The sequence below is a fragment of the Dendrobates tinctorius genome, unplaced genomic scaffold (genome assembly GCF_039654945.1).
Source record: "Dendrobates tinctorius isolate UK_male_01 unplaced genomic scaffold, ASM3965494v1 ptg000070l, whole genome shotgun sequence".
NCBI lineage: Eukaryota > Metazoa > Chordata > Amphibia > Anura > Dendrobatidae > Dendrobates > Dendrobates tinctorius.
In genome coordinates this window covers 96,681,672-96,703,449 of record NW_027361738.1, presented here as the reverse complement: position 1 = coordinate 96,703,449, position 21,778 = coordinate 96,681,672, and the positions used below count along the sequence as shown (strand labels likewise).

The 21,778-nt window shown below is 47.6% G+C and overlaps 1 protein-coding gene across 1 annotated transcript in view; it reads left to right on the top strand.

Moving 5' to 3' along the window:
- HHATL (hedgehog acyltransferase like) overlaps positions 1–4,656 on the top strand; it is a 62,893-nt gene extending 58,237 nt beyond the window's left edge. Inside the window, exons 11-12 of the mRNA XM_073582186.1 lie at positions 2,963–3,104; positions 4,418–4,656. Of these exons, the coding sequence (XP_073438287.1) occupies positions 2,963–3,104; positions 4,418–4,539 (264 nt within the window). The 3' untranslated portion in view covers positions 4,540–4,656. The remainder of the gene's footprint in view (positions 1–2,962; positions 3,105–4,417) is intronic.
- The last annotated feature ends 17,122 nt before the right edge of the window (positions 4,657–21,778 follow it).

Genomic DNA, 21,778 nt, shown 5'->3' with positions numbered 1-21,778 from the left:
GGAATATAACTGCTATAATACTGCCCCTATGTACAAGAATATAACTACTATAATACTTCCCCCTATGTACAGGAATATAACTACTATAATACTGCTCCTATGTACAAGAATTTAACTACTATAATACACTACTATAATACTGCTCCTATGTACAAGAATATAACTACTATAATACCGCCCCTATGTACAAGAATATAACTACTATAATACTGCTCCTATGTACAATAATATAACTACTGTAATACTGCTCCTATGTACAAGAATATAACTACTATAATACTGCCCCTATGTACAGGAATATAACTACTATAATACTGCTCCCTATGTACAAGAATATAACTACTATAATACTGTCCCATATACAAGAATATATGTTATGATGAGTCACCGAAGGAGGAAAAAACAAAATACCAGCTAAGTCCAGAAAAACCAGAGAGGTTGGCAGCCATCGGATTTCAGACCCCTGAACCCATCCACAACAACTAGCAGTAGCCGTGGGGGATTCCTACGGTGCCCTAGACCCCTCGATCACAGCCGGAGAACTACATAGCCTAAAGACAGAAAGGGGAAAAACTAAACTGCCCCAGAGCAGACCCCAAAGCAATAGGCAGCCCCCAACATATAATGACGGTGAAGCAAGATGAAAACACCAACACAGATAGAAAGATAGGTTGAGCAAATGATGGGGCCCAAGCTAACTACATAGGACAGGATAGGAAAGCTGCTGTCTGCCATCCGCAAAACCCCTATCAAAATGAGCCAACCGACTGATAGGAAAAACAGGCCCTGAAGATGCTAGGCTTCAAAAGACTATATCAGCACTCAGGTATATTCTGAAGACAGAGCAAAAGATCAATAGATCAGAGACAAAAAAGGAATTCAGCTCACCCCCGGCCGGGGATGACAGAACTCCCAGGAAACAAGGCAAAACAAAAACAAAACTGAAGAGTACAAAGCAGAGCAGAAAAACTTAGCTTTGAGATGCAGGAATCAGACTGGCCTCCAAGAATCCAGCAGGAAAATCACCAGCCAGGAAGAAGGGCGTCGGCAGCCTTATATCCAGTCCTCAATTCCAGCCACCCAGTCATCATCTAGCTGCCCATGTGTTTGGTAATCAGTCTCACTACCTTCCTTCACCAGAGGAGGGAGTTCATCAGACCTCAATGGTGAAGGGGAAAATGAACTCACAACAAATATAACTACTATAATACTGCTCCCTATGTACAAGAATATAACTACAATAATACTGCCCCCTATGTACAAGAATATAACTACAATAATACAGCCGCTATATACATGAATATAACTACTATAATACTGCTCCTATATACAAGAATATAACTACTATAATACTGCTCCCTATGTACAAGAATATAACTACAATAATACAGCCGCTATATACATGAATATAACTACTATAATACTGGCCCCTATGTACAGGAATATAACTACTATAATACTGCCCCTATGTACAAGAATATAACTACTATAATACTCTCCCTATATACAAGAATATTACTACTATAATATTGCTCCTATGTACTAGAATATAACTACTATAATACTGCTCCCTATGTACAAGAATATAACTACTATAATACTGCTCCTATGTACAAGAATATAACTACTATAATGCTGCTCCTATGTACAAGAATATACTATAATACTGCTCCCTATATACAAGAATATAACTACTATAATATTGCTCCTATGTACAAGAATATAACTACTATAATACTGCCCCTATGTACAAGAATATAACTACTATAATACTGCCCCTATGTACAAGAATATAACTACTATAATACTGCTCCTATGTACAAGAATATAACTACTATAATGCTGCTCCCTATGTACAAGAATATACTATAATACTGCTCCCTATATACAAGAATATAACTACTATAATATTGCTCCTATGTACAAGAATATAACTACTATAATACTGCCCTTATGTACAAGAATATAACTACTTTAATACTGCTCCTATGTACAAGAATATAACTACTATAATACTGCCCCCTATGTATAAGAATATAACTACTATAATACTGCCCCTATGTACAAGAATATAACTACTATAATACTGCCCCTATGTACAAGAATATAACTACTATAATACTGCTCCTATGTACAAGAATATAACTACTATAATGCTGCTCCCTATGTACAAGAATATACTATAATACTGCTCCCTATATACAAGAATATAACTACTATAATATTGCTCCTATGTACAAGAATATAACTACTATAATACTGCCCTTATGTACAAGAATATAACTACTTTAATACTGCTCCTATGTACAAGAATATAACTACTATAATACTGCCCCCTATGTACAAGAATATAACTACTATAATATTGCTCCTATGTACAAGAATATAACTACTATAATACTGCCCCTATGTACAAGAATATAACTACTATAATACTGCCCCTATGTACAAGAATATAACTACTATAATACTGCCCCTATGTACAAGAATATAACTACTATAATACTGCTCCTATGTACAAGAATATAACTACTATAATGCTGCTCCCTATGTACAAGAATATACTAAAATACTGCTCCCTATATACAAGAATATAACTACTATAATATTGCTCCTATGTACAAGAATATAACTACTATAATACTGCCCCTATGTACAAGAATATAACTACTATAATACTGCCCCTATGTACAAGAATATAATTACTATAATACTGCTCCTATGTACAAGAATATAATTACTATAATACTGCTCCTATGTACAAGAATATAACTACTATAATACTGCTCCTATATTCAAGAATATAACTACTATATTACTGCTTGTTGACAGTTTCCAGCTCTGCATTTGTCTTCCATTACATGGTAATATCAGCATTTAATGTGAAAACACTGTGGAGATGTAGATCTTTATTACTGTCAGTCATTTTCGGTGACTTATTTTATGTCCATTTTCCTATTAGGCGAAGCTTCCGGAGTCGATGTCTCGGAGAATTCGAGCCTTTTTCGGGGCGGCGAACTTCTGGGCTATTATATTATACAACATCTTAGCCCTGAACAGTCTGGAGTTCGCTCTGCTGGTGGCTAAGAGGATTCTGATCACGGGTGAGTGATGGGTGGATACACGGTACTGTCTGTATAGATGGCAGCGCGTCACTGTAGATCCAGCACTTACCAGTGGGAAATATCACCTGTGTTATATTTAGTATTAGGCGTCTAGTAATACATGGAGCACTCAATATTTTGTCTGTAGCTGCAGAGTAAGGCCTCCCGCTATGGCGTCTAGGTGCCTTGTATTAAGCCCCCTTCACACATAGCGATCTCGCTCCATGTGATACTCACCTCCGACCGGCTCCCCCGCTGGTTATCGCTGATCACGTGAGATCGGCCTGGTCCATTTCTCGTCGCCAGCTTCCTGTTGGCGCCAATGAGTAACTCCATGGACGCGGGCGGAAGACGTCACCCTCGCCTCGTCTGACAGGTAAGTAGCGACCCCTGACCGCTGCTGCATCGCTGTGAGATCTGCCTGTGTGGCAGCTCACTAGCGATCATTTAGCGATGCACCAGCGATCATGACCGGGTCGTATCGTGGTCGGCATCGCTGGTGCATCGCTAAATGTAACGGGGCCTTTAGACAACCCCTTTTGTCTTGCACAATTCTTTTAGTAATTTTGCTATTTGGACACTAGATGGCAGCAAAATTCAAGACAATGTTATGTACACTGACATCCTCATACAGAAGTTGTTCTGGAGGACTGGGGGGCTATAGCTGCACCCCCTGCTAATCTGATGGTCAGCTTCTCATTATTATATAATCATTCTGTTCTTACTGTGATGGAAATCATATTTCCACATCCCAACTTCCTCCTGAGCCAATCTGGAAAAGCTGAGCGGTAGTGTAAAGCATGGCCTGGGCAGGGACTGAAATTCAGACCTGGGATTGAAAAGCACATTGGTCCGTCCTGCCCCCTCCACTTCTCCAGATTGGGGGTCACTACGGCTCCACGACAGTTGTTAACGGTATCTGTGTCCGGAGGATGCGGACACCATGAAACAGGTTGCGGCCCACTGCATGACCGGCCCACCTCTCAGTGGCCAGACGGGCAGTCCGGCCCTAGTGCAGAGCAAGGAGGTGCAGAGTATCTGATGGGGATGAACTTGGACTCACTGGTTGTTGCTGTGCCATTATGTTGCACAACTGCAGTGCAAAGCATGGGGGACAGACAGAGTAGCATAGTGCATCAGGATGGGATTCTTAAAAGACAGGTGTTGTTTTTTTACTACCGTAGACTCCAATAGACATTGCCTACTGGCTGCCTGCCCTTCAATGCTTGAGAAGCCTCAAGACCCCACAATAATGTATGGGGGGGGATGAGGTAGAAATGACCACTGACGCCCTGCATCTCCTCCGCTTCCAGGCTTCCCGGTCAGCACACTGTCCATCCTGTTTGTGACGTACTGCGGAGTTCAGCTCATCAAGGAGAGGGAGCGCGTCCTGGCCCTAGAGGAGGAGCGCCACGAGAAGCTGAAAGCTGCCTGACCCTACATCCAGAGACCCCCGGATCCCGACCCCCTGTAGATCAGCGCAGCAGGACGCTCCCTGTGCCGGAGCCCAAACCTCAGCCCAGAACCAATAAATATTTTATATAAGGACGAATTCTGTTACTTTGTATCAACAGGTGGAGTCATTTAAAGGGCCGGCGTCCAGACGTCATCATCACACACAACTGAGCATTTCAGTTTTTCATTATGTGCAGGATCTCTGCTTGCTGTCATTGATCGAGAATATTGTATATCGGAGGATAAAAACCCGTCCTGACTTAATACTTGTCACTGCTGAGGGTTTGCTACAGTTGTGTCCGGTGCAGACAATCCTCTGTGTAAACTATCAGGATAATGATAAGGATTATTACCTAAATACATTCACAGTAAACTACACACACACTGACTAATTATACTGTATATCACACTGATATAATTCTATGATCTATTATTTATCTGTCTCTATCGCCATCTAAGGCTAGTTTCACACTAGCGTTTATGAGCGCAGCGACGGCCTGCGCACGGCCGCCGCTAAGCCCCGCCCCCTGCCGCACCCCCGCCGGTAGCTCCACCCACCGGCGCATGACGCTGCATGCGCCCTGCGTCCCCTATCTTTATCACAGGGGGCGCAGGCCGTGCGCAGTATGCGTTTGGCGGCGCATGCGCCTTTTTGACGGTGCGCCGACGCAACCAAACTGCAGCAGGTTGCGTTTGGCGCAGGTCGGCGCACCGTCAAAAGGACGCATGCGCCGCCAAACGCATACTGCGCACGGCCTGCGCCCAGAGTGATAAAGATAGGGGACGCAGGGCGCATGCAGCGTCATGCGCCGGTGGGCGGAGCTACCGGCGGAGGCGCGGCAGGGGGCAGGGCTTAGCGGCGGCCGTGCGCAGGCCGTCGCTGCGCTCATAAACGCTAGTGTGAAACTAGCCTAAGACTGTTTTAATAGTTTAAAAACTACCTTTAAATTACACAGAGAATTACTTTACATGCAGTGGGTTCAGAAGGTATTCAGTGTTCAGACCCTTTACATTTTTGACTCTTTGTTTCATTGCAGCCATTTGGTAAATGTGAAAAAGTTCATTTTTTTCTCATTAATGTGCACTCTGCACATCATCTTGACTGAAAATTTTTACAAATTTATTAAAAAAGAAAAACTGAAATATCACATGGTCATAAGTATTCAGCCCCTTTGCTCGGACACTCATATGTAAGTCACACGCTGTCCAATTCCTTGTGATCCTCCTTGAGATGGTTCTACTCCTTCATTGGAGTCCAGCTGTGTGTAATTACACTGATAGGACTTGATTTGTAAAGGCGCACACCTGTCTATAGAAGACCTCACAGCTCACAGTGCATGTCAGACCAAATGAGAATCATGAGGTCAAAGGAACTGGCCAAGGAGCTCAGAGACAGAATTGTGGCAAGACACAGATCTGGACAAGGTTACAAAAGAATTTCTGCAGTACTCAAGGTTCCTAAGAGCACAGTGGCCTCCATAATCCTTACATGGAAGAAGTTTGGGACCACCAGAAGTCTTCCTAGACCTGGCCGTCCAGCCAAACTGAGCAATCATGGGAGAAGAGCCTTGGTGAGAAAGGTAAAGAAGAACCCCAAGATCACTGTGGCTGAGCTCCACAGATGTAGTATGGAGACGGGAGAAAGTTCCACAAAGGCAACTATCACTGCAGCCCTCCACCAGTCGGGCTTTAATGGCAGAGTGGCCTGATGGAAGCCTCTCCTCAGTGCAAGACATATGAAAGCCCGCATAGAGTTTACTAAAAAACACATCAAGGACTCACAGACTATGAGAAATAAGATTCTCTGGTCTGATGAGACGAAGATAGAACTTTTTGGTGATAATTCTAAGCGGTATGTGTGGAGAAACCCAGGCACTGCTCATCACCTGCCCAATACAGTCCCAATAGTGAAACATGGTGGTGGCAGCATCATGCTGGGGGTGTTTTTCAGCTACAGGGACAGGATGACTGGTTATGTGGTGCCCCTGATGGTCCGGTCACCACAGAGGTACTGCACCTCATCCAGGAGGTAAGGAGGGAGCACCATCTGGGACTTCAACACTTGCACCCAACACACGCTAGTTCAGTCAGGGCATCTGGGTGTACCCTTTGGGAGGATGGACTCATCCCAGGCTGGCTAGGAAAGGGTGTTGGGGAGTCAGTGGGGAAAGGTAGAGAAGAGGGAGGAGTTAAGGAGATGGTGTGACAAGGAGTGTAGCCAATCAGAGAGTGAGTGGGAGGAGCTAGTCCTGAGGTGGATAGATCTTTCCAGAAAGTTGTCAGTTGGTGACGGGACAGCGAAGGAGTAAGAGGAGTCAGAGCAAGAGAGAAGGAAGAAGAACTGAAAGGAAGTTTAGAGAGGACAGAAGGGATCCTAGGGCCACGGGTAGTGCGATAAGCCACCCGTGGGGCCTGTATCCTGGAAAGGAAGGACTAGGTTGCAGTGAGGGTACCGGCCCCTGAGCCCAGTGGAGAAAAAGACAGACTTAGCTGGCAAGCCGGAGACTGATGTGACTGCAAGTACCTCAGCCACATCCACATCAATTCCCTGAAAAGGTGGACAGGTAAGAGGATCCTGAGGATCCTGAAGTGGATCTGCATTGCAGCGTCGGCTACCCTAGCCGAATACTACGGGTGGCGTCACGATTCCCCTTCCCCTATAATTATCCTACCATCTTTCCCCTCATTTGTACTTCCATCTACACTGGACACCCAGGGCCACGGACCGGGTCACTACTATCACTGCCGTGACACTTCCCCTTTAAAAGAGCCTGACCGGCCCAGTACCGAGTAACCCCCGGCCCTGCAGGGCGCTCCAGTTGCAATTGAATGAACCATGAATGCGGCCAAGTACAGAGATATCCTGGATGAAAACCTCTTCCAGAGTGCTCTGGGCCTCAGACTTGGCTGAAGGTTCACCTTCCAACAAGACAATGACCCTAAGCACACAGCTAAAATAACAAAGGAGCGGCTTCAGAACAACTCTGTGACCATTCTTGACTGGCCCAGCCAGAGCCCTGACCTAAACCCAATGGAGCATCTCTGGAGAGACCTGAAAATGGCTGTCCACCAACGTTCACCATCCAACCTGACGGAACTGGAGAAGATCTGCAAGGAAGAATGGCAGAGGATCCCCAAATCCAGGGGTGAGAAACTTGTATCACTCCCAAGAAGACTCCTGGCTGCACTAGCTCAAAAGGTGCGTCTACTCACTACTGCGCAAAGGGGCTGAAGACTTATGACCATGGGAGATTTCAGTTTTTCTTTTTTAATAAATTTGCAAAAAATTCTTCATTTTTGGGTTTTTTTTTTCAGTCAAGATGGGGTGCAGAGCAGGGCCGTATTTGCCACTAGGCACTTGAGGGCCCGTGCCAAGGGCGGGCGGATGTGGGGGAGGGGGGACGGCACCTGAGCAAGGTTTTTTTCTTTTTTGCCCGAGGTGTTGGCCCACCCACCTCAGTCTTCCTGCTGCTGCTCTGCAGGCACCTTCATCACCATTTATCAGCTCCGCCTCCTGATCACATGACGGTGACATCACCACAGGTCCTTCCCCTCTCCCTGCAGCAGCTCCATCCCGGTTGTGTGCAGCTCGTGTTGTCTGGTATCAGCCAGCAGCAGATTTCAGGTTCCCGCCATTCCGGTGAGATTACAGGAGGGTTTGTTGGAGTTTTGATGCTTGTGGTAAATCTTTGAGAGGAGCGTGGACGAGGCCGAAGTTGGTTTCTTATTCGGCAATTTTTTCTTTTCTGTTTTTTTTTATAGGTTTAAAAACAAAAAATTATCACAATAATAACATATAATGCAGCGAGGAGCCGTGATGGGAGTACACTCTAAAACAGCTACAAAAACTATAAAACTGGCACAAAAATGGGCTTCAAAGGGCGTTAATCAAGGGGTTAAATGAATTTGGGCCACTGATCTCACAGATGTGTATTCTTAGTGTGAGATCAGCCATTTAACCCCTTAAAAACATCAGTTACTTATTCACATCTGTAATAATCGGCTGTTTGCCCACTTTGATGCCAATTCTGATGCTCAGAACCCATTTGGGCCAGGCTGGAGGGTCCGGGGTTTGATGTGGGGCATCACTATCTGCGGATTTGACCAGAACAACCCCTGTAATAATGACGACTTCATTTACACTTTATGCAGTCTGTAGCACATTACTCAGCGGGGGTCCTGCGTACATCCCGGGAGGGGCAGCAGTCATCTGCATCTTTATAAGATGATTACAAAGTACAGTGTGTCGGCGCAGTGACACAGGGGTGTATATATAGAGCGGAGATCTGGGGGGGTCTGTGATGAAAGGTCACAGGTCACAGCTGCTGGAGCCTCATCAGGGACGTCAGAGGCGGCCGCTTCACTCGGTGCCTTCAGCCATCAGTCGAATGTGTCCTCTCCCTATTCTATGCAGTGATGCACTTAAAGGGATGTTCGCATGTTATCCTGTGGATCTGCCATATGTGTCTGTTAGATGCAGTCCCCACCTATCTGGAGAATGGGGTTGTTGTGCTTTACAGCGTCACGACCCCCAGTGAAGTGAATGGAGAAAGCTGCACCTGCGCAGTCACATTCTGATACAAAGCTCCAAATCCTCTCCACAGCCACAATGAAATAATACAGTTCTGGCTGCTACCACTAGAGGGAGCTAAATGGATTTCTATAGAACTCAATTATAAACCTCTATGGAGGGAGCTCCCCCTAGTGGTGACTCTGGAAAAGCAGAATTTTATTATTTCACCACTCCTTTCTCCATGACATACTGACATAACGGATCAGTTCTATGGATCAGAATCAGCTCCAGACACTGCTGTTTAACCATTTAAATGCCACCATCATTAAGTGACATTTAAGCTTTAGTTGCATTTAAGTTGCACCATCCTGTTTCTGACACCCATCCCTACCCCTCGCCTGGTGATTGCTGGGTGCTAGTGAGTTGTAGTGACAGGTTGCTTCCATATAGGAGACTGATTTTCACTGTATGCTGCAAAAAACAGAATATTACGGTACATACAACCAGCGCTCAAACGAATGCCGTAATAATAATAATAATTTTTATTTATATAGCGCCAACATATTCCGCAGCGCTTTACAATTAAGCGGGGACATGTACAGACAATAAATTCAATAAAAGTTAAGACAATTTAAACAGTGACGTTAGGAGTGAGGTCCCTGCTCGCAAGCTTACAATCTACAAGGAAATGGGGGGGAACACCGTGATTGCACAGACCTGGATCATGGTGGACGCCGTAAGAACAAAACCACAAAAAAACTATTGTGGAATTGTGTTTTCTCACCATTTCACCACATTTCTAATTTTTATGTAATTTATGGTTAAGTGAAAGGAATAATTCAAATAATTCCACCGGAGCTGCCCCCTCCCCACCACTGGAGCTGTCCCCTCACCACCATCGGATCTGCCGCCTCCCCACCACTGGAGCTCTCCCCTCCCCACCACTGGAGCTGCCCCCTCCCCACCATCGGATCTGTCGCCTCATCACCACCAGAGCTGCCCCCTCCCCACCATCAGATCTGCCGCTTCCCCACCACCGGAGCTGTCCCCTCATCACCACCAGAGCTGTCCCCTCATCACCACTGGAGCTGCTGCCTCACCATCACCGGAGCTGTCCCCTCCTACCACAGGAGCTGCCCCCTCACCACCACCAGAGCTGCCCCCTCACCACCATTGGATCTGCCGCCTCCCCACCACCGGACCTCTCCCCTCCCCACCACCGGAGCTGCTACCTCATGACCATCGGATCTGCCGCCTCCCCACCACCGGAGCTGTCCCCTCACCACCGGAGCTGCCCCCTCTCCACCATCGGATCTGCCGCCTCACCACCACCAGAGCTGCCCCCCTCCCCACCATCACACCATCAGATCTGCCGCCTCCCCACCACCCGAGCTGTCCCCTCATCACCACCAGAGCTGTCCCCTCATCACCACTGGAGCTGCTGCCTCACCATCACCGGAGCTGTCCCCTCCCACCACAGGAGCTGCTGCCTCACCACCACCGGAGCTGCCCCCTCACCACCACCGGAGCTGCCCCTCACCGCCACCGGAGCTGCCATCTCACCACCATTGGAGCTGCCCCCTCACCACCATCGGAGCTGCCATCTCACCACCACCAGAGCTGCCACGTCACCCCTATCGTGACAGAACAATCACTATTAGATCAATCTGTCCTCATACAGAATCATGTTATCAGCAGCATATCTGCAGTTTTCACAGGGCGATGTGCTGCTGAGAACAATGATTTTTGTTCCGGCATAAACAAGCCAATCTCTCAATGAATAGGCAGCATTTTGTTTGTTTAGTATAATACAGCCCATTGTCCTCCACATAGTATAATGTGCACCACAGTCCTCCATATAGTATAATGTGCACCACAGTCCTCCATATTGTAAAATGCACGCCCCATAGTCTTCCATATAGTATAATGTGCCCCATAGTCCTCCATATAGTATAATACACTTCTCATAGTCCTCCATATAGTATAATGCAACCCCCATAGTCCTCCATGTAGTACAATTCACTTCCCATAGTATAATTCACCCCATACTTCTTCATATAGCATAATGTATTCCCCATAATTCTCAATACAGTATTACGCAGGTCCCATGTAGTACATATAGTATAATGCATTGCCTATAGTCCGACAGAGTATAATGCAGCCACCCCACAGAATATAATGTAGTCCCCTCATAGATTATAATGCAGTCACCCCATATAGCATAATGTAGCCCCCCATAGAATATAATGCAGCCCCCTCATAGGGTATAATGCAGACCCCCATAGAATTTAATGTAGCCCTCCATAGAATATAATGCAACCCCCTCATATAGTATAATGCAGCCCCCCACATAGACTATAATGTAGCCCCCTCATATAGTATAATATAGCCTCCTCAGAGTATGATGCAGCACGCTTCATAGAATATAACACAGCCCACCCCCCATAGAATATAATCCAGCCCCACAGTCCAATACTCACTGATAGATTTAAAAAAAAACAAAAAACACACACAATCCTCGCCTCTCCTCGTTCCCCGCGCTGTTCCTGGCTCTTGCTCCCGTCTCAGCAGCTGCACTGCTCGGCACACAGTGGGTACGTGATGAAATGACGTCATTGCGCACCCATGGTGTCAGAGGCAGAGAGGGAATGATGGGAGAGGGAGCGTTATCTGACATCTATTATGCTAATACAGTTGAATCCGGGAGGGGAGGTGTTGGAAGGGGTCGGCACTGGCACCAGGCGGGGCCCCATGACTCACAGGCTCCATAGCGGCCGTGTGGTGTGCCACTATTAGCGGCACGTCACTGGCTGGGGGCTCCTGGGGGAACAGGAGCCCTAGTCAGCTGCCACTAACGCCGGCCCTGGCACCACCAGCAGAGCTGTCCCCTCACCACCATCACAGTTGCCAACTCACCAACACCATAACTGCTGCAACCCATCAGTTTACTGTCTCCTTTCCCATTATGCTGTAGACTCTACGCCCCCCCAGGGCAGGACCCTCTCCCCTTTGTACCCATCTGTCATTGTTCGTTCACAATCATTTATTTTTTTATTTTTTATGTTTTTCTTTTAACACATGTACAGCAGCCGGGAATCAAACGGGCTCTGGAAATTATAATAATAATATCTAGATGGCTGGATGAGAAGGTCTCCGAAACGTCCGATCTTGTGGGGCGTCTCCAGTACAAGGATATAATTGCTGTAATACTGCCTTATACATACAGGTGCACACAAAGCACATGAATCCCTTCCTCTGGAATTCATGATTCTCAGATACGAGCTTCACAATGATTCCCTGATGATGGGCGACTTCTCCGGTACCATCAGTGACTGCTGTCTGTGCGGACACCACACAAGCATTTCATGATGAGTCTGGTGCGGACGCTCACTATATGGACTATGTCTCTGCCAGTTACATCGCTATGTACCAGCCTGGCACTTGTAACCCGAGCGCTTACTGCAGTGTGAACCGTTCCCTAGAGTAGAGTTGAGCGAAACGGGTTGGCCAAATTCAGAATCCGCCGACTTTTGCTAAAGTCGGGTATCGCCGATTGAAACCCGACCATAGCGTGAGGTCGGCCATGAGGTCGCCGACTTGAGCGCCAAAGTCGCGTTTCAAATAATGCTTCCAGCGCCTTTTCTCTGCCAATCATCAAGGACGCACACTGTGGGCCACGCGATTACATCGTCAGCGGCCCCCGCCATGTTAGACAAGGGCATGCAAGTGATTGGCTGACTTTGTGTGGCGTCACAGTGCCTATAAAAGGCCGTGACCGCCGACCGCCATCTTACTTCTGCTGATCTTAGAATAGGGAGAGGTGCTGCTTCTGATTGTGAATAGGGAGAGTATTAGGCAGGGAAGAAGAAAAAAAATAGCTTCTGCTGATAGCGCTTTTCACTGTACAGTTAGTGTGCAGTGAAAGGGGAGGATTTTTGTTGTGTGCAGCAGCACTGGTGGTGATTAGGCTGCCCTTTAAGGCTACCTGACAGCTGCATTGCTGTGTGCACACTGCTTTTTTCAAAGCACTCCAACTTTTATTATTTTGTTCTGCTCAGTTACCGAGCGTTCATTTTTTCCCACACCGTATAGCGGTGTACGCTCCTCACACACTACCGTGTACCGGCTGGTATCACGGACAAATACAAGCTGTGTGTGTGACCCTGGAAAAAAAAAAGAGATTTTCCATTTTTCCAGACCTACACCGTATAGAGCTGTCTGCTTTTCAAACTGTATCGTATATCTGCTGTTTGATTACGGTCAAATCTATACAGAGACAGCGTGTGTCACTCAGTATAAAAATACACGAAGATTTACAATTTTCCATACAGACACCGTATAGAGCTGTCCGATTCTCAAACAGTATTGTATATCTGCTGTTCGCATTACGGTCACATTTATACAGAGTCAGCGTGTGTGTGTGACACTCCGTAAATACATATACGGACATTTCCATTTCTCCATACACCGTATTGAGCTGTTCGATTCTCAAACAGTATTGTACATCTGCTGTTCGCATTACAGTCACATCTATACAGAGTCAGCGTGTGTGTGTGACACTCCGTAAATACATATACGGAGATTGTTAGTTTCACTAAAAACCTATACAGCTGTACACTTCTGATACAGTACCGTATATCTGCTTGTTCGATTACGGTCAAATACATACTGGTAGAGCATCTGTGACTAACAAAATATATATGGAGATTTAATTTTTTTAATACACCTTACACAGCTTTACGCTCCTCATACAGTACCATCTCTCTTTTGGTATTTTTGGTACATTTTCCCAAACATGAGGAAGTATGGTGGAAGAGGCCGCGGATGTGGGCAGGGGGGCGCACCTGGTACTGATGGTGGTGGTGCATCAGCTGGTTCTGGCAAAAGCACAATAGCAGCTAAGGCAGGAGGTGTTGAGCCTGCGTCATCGTCTGGCACAAGAGGTCCTTTAAGGTTCTGGGTCACCCTCACACACCCAGGGCAGCGGGGTACTCGGTACCGGGCCGGTGTCAAGGCGGGAATGTGTCACAGCAGCGGTGACCCGGTCCGTGGCCCTGGGCGCCCAATATCGATGGCGGTGATGTTAATGGTATAATAGTTTATTTGGATAGTTCGTGACACCACCCGTGGTGTTTGGCAAGTAAGATGTTGAGCCAACGCTGCATGCAGATCCGCTGGGACTGATGGTGTGGTGCAGCAAAGATGGTGTAGCTCCCCACAGGTGGAGCTGTAGTCCCAGGGCAGTGTAGGTGCAATGGATGAGGAGAAGCGCAGAATGGTATAGATGCTGGTACCCAGGTGTAGCGGTGCTGGAATAACTGGAGGACACCAGGGTATGCGGTTCCAAAGCTTTACTCACTGTTTGCAGTTCACACAACTGCCTGCCTCCGTACTGTGTTCTCCAGGTCAGGGCTCCAGCCAACCTCCAGGCAGGATAGGATTCTCCCTTCCACACTCCGCCAACATGTACCTTTCTGAACGACTCCTCCAATGCGCCTTTAGGTGCGAAGCACTCCAGTACTTAGTTACCCTGGAATGCCTCTCTCTAGGTGTTCCTAGTCTTTACTTGTGTGACAGACAGCTGTAGCCTGCTTCGGGGACTCCTCACTGTGTCCCGGCTCTCTATTCAGTTGTTGTTGTGTCCCAAGTCTATGATGGGAGCAAGGCGTTAGCGGCTCACTACTCCTCCGGTGTCTGTTGCCGGACATAAAGATCCAATCAACCTCGGGGACCGGGCCCCGGTCTTTGCGCTCTCTGGACTGGAAGGGTTCTCTCTCTTTCTCAACCTGCTTCCCACCGTCCTTCTATTCTCCTTCGTTCCGATCTGTTCTATCTCTCTTATGGAAGGTTAGGTTATCAATCTTATAAGTCTCTTTCTCTGGTCTTTCTCGTGCCAGCAGCCCAGATCACTGGGACCTGCTGCAGCACGTCCTTCAGACACCCATCTTCTCTCTTCTCCAACTAACCACCAACCAACCAACCTACTCCCTAACTCTCACTCTTCCCACTCTTTTATATCATCTCACTCCACCAGCCTCCCAGCACATCTCGTGTTACGAAGCAGGGTTCCACGAGGGGTGCTCTGCTATCCCCCCAGCCTAAAGCTGTTAGGTGGCCCCACTGAACTATCCTGTGTGTGGAATGCAGGTGTGGAGCGTGGTCAGGAGTTCCCACCCTACCTGGATGGTGGGGCACTACACCTTAGGAGAAGGTGCAGTACCTCTGTGGCGACTGAAGCCTCAGGGACGCCACAGTTCCCTTTTCTGGGAGTAGGTAAACCACTCTTAAAGCCGGAGCATCAGGAACAGGTTTTGGCTTACATTGCCGAAACAGCCTCCAGCTCTATTGCCTCCTCTTCTGAAGATACAAAAACTGCAAGCACAGAGTTGTCAGTGCAGGCCTTTCCTTGTGTCCTTCACCCACACCAAAAGTGAAGGATGCGGCAGGCCACACTTCAGATTACTCTATGGAGCTCTTTTCACATACTGTACCATGCCTGGGTTAGCAAGTCAAATCCTGAATTCCCCAGTCCAAGATGAATCTGACATGGAGTGCACTGATGCACAGCCACTGCTAGATGAATCTGCTGGTACATTCACCCACAGGACTACATTGCCCTCGCAGTCTACTAAACCCGAATCAGACCCTGATGAAACTCAGGTGCCCCTTCCCGCATACTATACCACCTTACATGGTGACACAGAGGAAGGTACAGAGGAAGGTGCAGATGACATTGAAGACGAGGTCAGGGATGACCCAGTTGTTGACCCGGATTGGCATCCATTGGGGGAAGAGGGTGCTGGTGACTATAGGTCAGAACAGGAGAAGGATCCGCGTCAGGCATCGTCATTGCAGCAGCGGTTATCCGGCAGGCCCGTAGCTGTCAAAAAACTTGGCAAGAAAACTAAAAGAGTTGCAGGACAGCTTGGCCAGACGGTCAAATTAGCACAGCGTGCAAGCCCTGAAAATTTGTACCATAGTAGGAAGAGTGCAGTGTGGCACTTTTTTGAACAAAATCCTACTGATGACGCAAAGGTTATCTGTAAGAAGTGCGGAAGGACCTTTAGCAGAGGGAAAAATCTAAGAAATTTGAATACCAGTTGCATGATTAGACATTTAACCAACATGCACTTGTAACCGTGGACGGACTACAAAAGCTCAGGTAGCACATGTGCACCTGCTCCGACTGAAGTTAGCTGTCAATGTTCCATCGCTTCCCCCACTGTAAGGCCACAGCTAACCACACCACCATCAAGAAATGTTGAGGTGTCGTCGCTAGGCCAAACCAGTCAGGCAATCACAATATTTTCGCGAGGAAACACTGAATCTAGGCCATCAACACCCTCACCATCACCAACCCCTTCTCAGTCCATCATGTCCAATGCTAGTTCCCCCATATGCAGCTCTCAAGTCCAGCTCACCCTACCAGACACTCTGAGTAGGACAAGAAAGTACTCATCCTCTCATCCGCGTACACTGGCTTTGAACGCTTACATTGCCAAACTGATCTCATTAGAGATGATGCCCTTCCGTTTGGAAGAAAGCGAAGCTTTCCGAGAGCTCATGGCCTACGCTGTCCCACGCTATGACCTACCCAGTTGGCACTTATTTTCTCGAAAAGCCATCCCTGCCCTCCACCGGCATGTGAAAGACCACAACAGATGTATGGACCAGTAGGCATGGCCAGGGCTGTTACCACGTGTCCATCACTGTGCACTGGGTTAATGTGGTGGATGCAGGCTCCACAGGGGACAGCAGCGGTGGAACAGTGCTGCCAAGCCTACGGTATAGGAAACAGTTGGCTGTAGGCGTTCGACCCTCCTCCTCCAGAAGCGAAAGCTCGTCGACAGAGCGCAGTTGCACGAGCACTCCCCTTTCGCAGCTGCCAGTGTTGCACACGAGGTGTCCCACTATCGAACAGCTAGTGGTAAGCGGCAGCAGGCTGTTTTAAAAATGATGTCTTTGAGCGACAGTAGACACACCGCGGAGGTACTGGCCGACTACTTGCATTGACAAACTGAGTCATGGTTGGGCAGTCTACATCTTGAGCCAGGCAAGGTAGTCAGTGATAATGGGTGGAATTTTGTGGCAGCCATAGCCCTTTCAAAACTCACACACATACCTTGCCTGGTGCACACCTTGAACCTGGTGGTGCAGTGCTTCCTAAATAATTATCCGGAGTTAACAGCCCTGCTCCATAAGGTGCGAAGACTGTGCTCACACATCCGTCGCTCGCCCGTACAATCAAGTCATATGCAGAAGCTGCAGCGATCATTCAACCTCCCCAAGCACCGCCTAATCATAGACGTTGCTACAAGATGGAATTCCACCATGCACTTGGTTGAGAGGCTGTGCGAACAGAGGCAGGCTGTAATGCATTTGTGGGAGGATACACGGGCAGGCAGTTTGAGGGCAGACAAGGAATTGTCGGGTGTGCAGTGGTCAAAGCTGAAAGACCTCTGTAAAGTCCTTCAGTGTTTTGAGGAATGCACATGGCTGGTAAGCGCAGATGATGCCATCATAAGCATGAGCATACCACTTATGCGTCTGCTCATGCAAACTTTGACGCACATCAAGGATCAGGCATCTGCAGCTGAGGAGCAACAGGAGGAGGAGGAGGAGGATGGAAGCCTTGATGACAGTCAGCCATTGTCTGGTCATTGAACTGGCGTGGACGAGGTGGAGGAAGAAGAGGAAGATGAGGAGGAGGATGAGGGAGATGATTATTTTGGGGAGGAGGATGTGTTATGATTGAGTCACCGAGGAGGAAAAAACAAAACACAAGCTCAGCCCAGAAAATCAGAGAGGTTGCAAACTAGCGGATTGCAGACCCCTAATCCTATCACACAACTAGCAGTAGCCGTGGAGTGTTCCTACGGTGATCCTAGACACCTTGTCACAGCTGGAGATCTAAATAAGCCTAAAGAGAGAAAAGGGAAAAACTGACTGCCCCAGAGCAGACCCCAAAGCAATAGGCAACCCCAACATATAATGACGGTGAAGCAAGATGAAAACACTAACACAGATAGAAAGATAGGTTGAGCAAACGATGGGGCCCAAGCTATCTAAAAATGACAGGACAGAAAAGCTGCTGTCTGCAATCCGAGAAAACCCTGCTAAAAATATTACCAACACAACTGATAAGCAGAAAGGACCCTGAAGTCACTAGACTTCAAACCCTATATCAGCACTAAGAATATTCTGAAAGCAGAGCAAACGAGAACACTGAGTATGGGATAAGAATCCAGCACACCCCCAGCCGGGGATGGCTGAACTCCAAAACAAGGTAAACAAAACCAAAACTAATAAGTTCAATAGCAGAGCAAAAACTTATCTTTGGGAAGCAGGAATCAGACTGGTCTCCAAGAATCCAGCAGAGAAATCACCAGCCACTCAGAAGGGCGTCGGCTGCCTTATATCCAGTCTGAAGTTCCTGTCACCCAGTCACAATCCACCTGGTCAGGTGTTTGGTTTCTTTCATCCAAATCAGCCTCAATACCTTCCTTCACCAGAAGAGGGAGATCCTCGGACACAAAAGATGAATGAACAGATGAGCTCACAACAAGGATGCTTCTCAGGGGGCAAGAGAACATGTGGGCGTGCCAAGGTCAGGTACAGGGTTTGTGCGTGACTGGAGGGATGTGGATTTGCCAGAAGGTGCTCCTCCACCCACCACTGGCAGTGCAGCATTGACACCTGGAACATTGGCCCACGTGTGATTATGCCTTACGGATCCTAAAAAGGGACCCCCGCATTGCCAAAATGATGAACGATGACGACTATTGGTTGGCCAGCATCCTCGATCCACGCTATAAAGGCAAATTACACAACATCATGCCACAGGACAACCTAGAGATATTGGCTAACAAACAAGCAACTCTGGTGGTAAACCGTTTGTTTGAGGCATTCCCAGCACACAGCAGCGGTGCTGGTTCTCCCACGAGCCGTAGTGGGCACAATGGAAGAGGTGTTCGTGGTGCACACAGCTGAACTGGCGTTGGAGACAGGGGTGTGGTAGGTGCCAGATTGTGGGGTGGTCCACTGCTTACCGCGACCAGACGATGCACAGACGAGACGGAGGCAGATTCCAATTGTAACAGGTACGAGTTTATTGGCCGTCCTCCTGACGACCGTAGCCATACACCGCAGCACCTTTACAGCTCTCTGTATCCAGGCCCGGGTACCTTCACCTTTCCATCAGTTATGGTGACGTTCCTCACGGATCTTTCGCTGGGGTTGTCCTAGAACAATCTACCGCCAGCGCTTCACCTGCCTGAGGTCGTCGTCCAATCGGTACCCCTGGGGCCTCGTCTGTCCTGCGGTGCGTCGTGTCAGGGCCACCCCCTGACTGTCTTCTCATGTCAATCCCCCAGTTGAGCTCTCCACCGTCGTCAGTCTTCTGTAGTGAGTCTCTCCACCGGAGCTCCTCCCGGGGCTAACCTCGACCCCTGTCCTGTCCTATTTATCCCCTCTCTCACTGGGAATTTCCCTCCTGGGTTCCTTTCTCCCAGCCCCCCATGACTAAGTGGTTTCCTAAGCCCTAAGCTGATGACAAGTCCTGAACTACACTCCCCCCTGCCATCTTGTGGTCAATTCTTGGTACTGCACTCCCTTTTCTATCTTTCCCAGCTGTTACCCTTCTGTCATTGCCAATCTTCGTCTATAGTGCAAAACCGTCCCCTCCTACTTCCAGTCAAGTCTGTCCGTCAAGTCACCTTCCCCACAGGGATTTCCTGACCATGTTGTGGTCTGATTTCTCAAGTCCCGCACACACGACAGCTAATACAGAATCGATTGCAAGTGACAGGAGACAGCAGTTGTCAACTATGGTTACAAACTACTTATCCTCCCATATCGAGGTTCTCTCTCACAGGTCATTCCCCTTTGACTATTGGGCCTCTAAACTGGACACCTGGCCTGAATTGGCACAATATGCCTTACAGGAGCTCGCTTGCCCTGCTGGTAGTGTGCTATCTGAAAGAGTCTTCAGTGCTGCTGGATCAATCCTGACAGAAAAAAGGACCCGTCTATCGACCCAAAATGTTGATGATCTAACCTTCATTAAAATGAACCATGCATGGGTTTCAAAAGATTTTGTCCCACCTTCCCATGATAACACATAGGTTGCCAGAAAAAAGGCTCGCTTTTGTTCACCTCTTCCTCTGACTTCTGCAATTCCTCCATTTGCAGCAGCTGAAAGTCCAGTCTACACATCAACATATGCCATTTTTTAAACCACCCGAAATGGGCTGCCCCCCCCACCCCGGGACCGGGGTCAACACCTGCCGCACCCGGGCAAGCGCTGTTGCCCTGAACAGGTGTGTGGCCCCACCCTTGGGCAACGGGACTGGCACAGGGCTTCTCATAGTACAATAAAGTGTCTCTGACGGTGGGGGAGCCCACTCGCCGTCAGACACACTGCCGTACTATGAGGGGCCCTGTGCCAATACCGGCGCCCAAGAGTGGGTCCCCCCTGCTTGCTCAGGGCCACAGCACTTGCAATACTTACCTCGCCCTGCTCCACCACCGTGACGTCTTCCGCCTTTCCTGACAATGACATTCAGATTACAGAGCGCGATGACATCACATCTGTATGCCCTCTACTGAAACAGTACAAGTGCAGAGAGCTTTAAAATGCCAATGCTGAGGAGTCCAGAGTAGAGCAGTGCCCAGCGAGGAGAGGTATTTAATTTTTTAAAATGTTGGGAGCATTTTTTGGGGAGCAATATACACTGGAGAATGATATATGGGGTCCATCATACACTGGAGCATCATCCATTTGGCCCATCATATAGTGGAGCATTCCAAATGGGGGTCATCAGACACTGGAGCAGCATTTACAGGGCCCATTATACACTGGATGATTAGAAATGGGGCCCATTATATATGGAGCATTATTTGGGCCCATAAGACAGTGGAGCATCATCCATGGGGACCAACATATACTGTAGCATTATGTGGAGCTCATCACATACTGTATGGAGCATTTTATGGGACCAATTATTTTGTATGGAGAAATATATGGGGCTCATTATTCTGTATGGCGCACCATGTGGTGGCCATAACACTGTATGGAGTAATATACTGTCCATTTTTTGAGCTATTGTAGAATTTAAAATAGATATCAGTCATGTGATGTAAGCAGTGAAGTATTTTTAATTGTACTATACCTATATTTCTCTGCCGTATCGGAGCCAAATAACCCCCACCCCCAGTTTTCAATGTGTAACTACTATTATAAAGTAAATTAAGGTTGACAAGCTTCAGTAAGTAGTAAGAATTTATGTCGTTGGCATTGAAATGGGCACTGTAGGTGTGTTTACTGTCCTCCACTCACTGCCGACTTTGCTTCCCCATTGACTTGCATTGGGTTTCGTGTTTCAGTCAGACCCCCGACTTTTCCCTATAGTCGGCCGATTTCGTTCGACTCGACTTTTCAGAAAGTCGGGTTTCATGAAACCCGACTCAACTCGAAAAAAGGCAAAGTCGCTCATCTCGACCCTAGAGCTAATATAAGGTCTAAGAATAGAGAGCAGCTGAACATAGCAGAAGACTGAGCGAAAGAAATAAAGATAGAAGATGGACACAAGGGCAGCAGATTATCAGAGAGGAATGTCAGGACACAATGTAACCAAAAAATATGCATCAGAGAGTAGAACAATCGGACACCAGACTGAATGTAGGGAAATGCTGCTAATACTTGCTA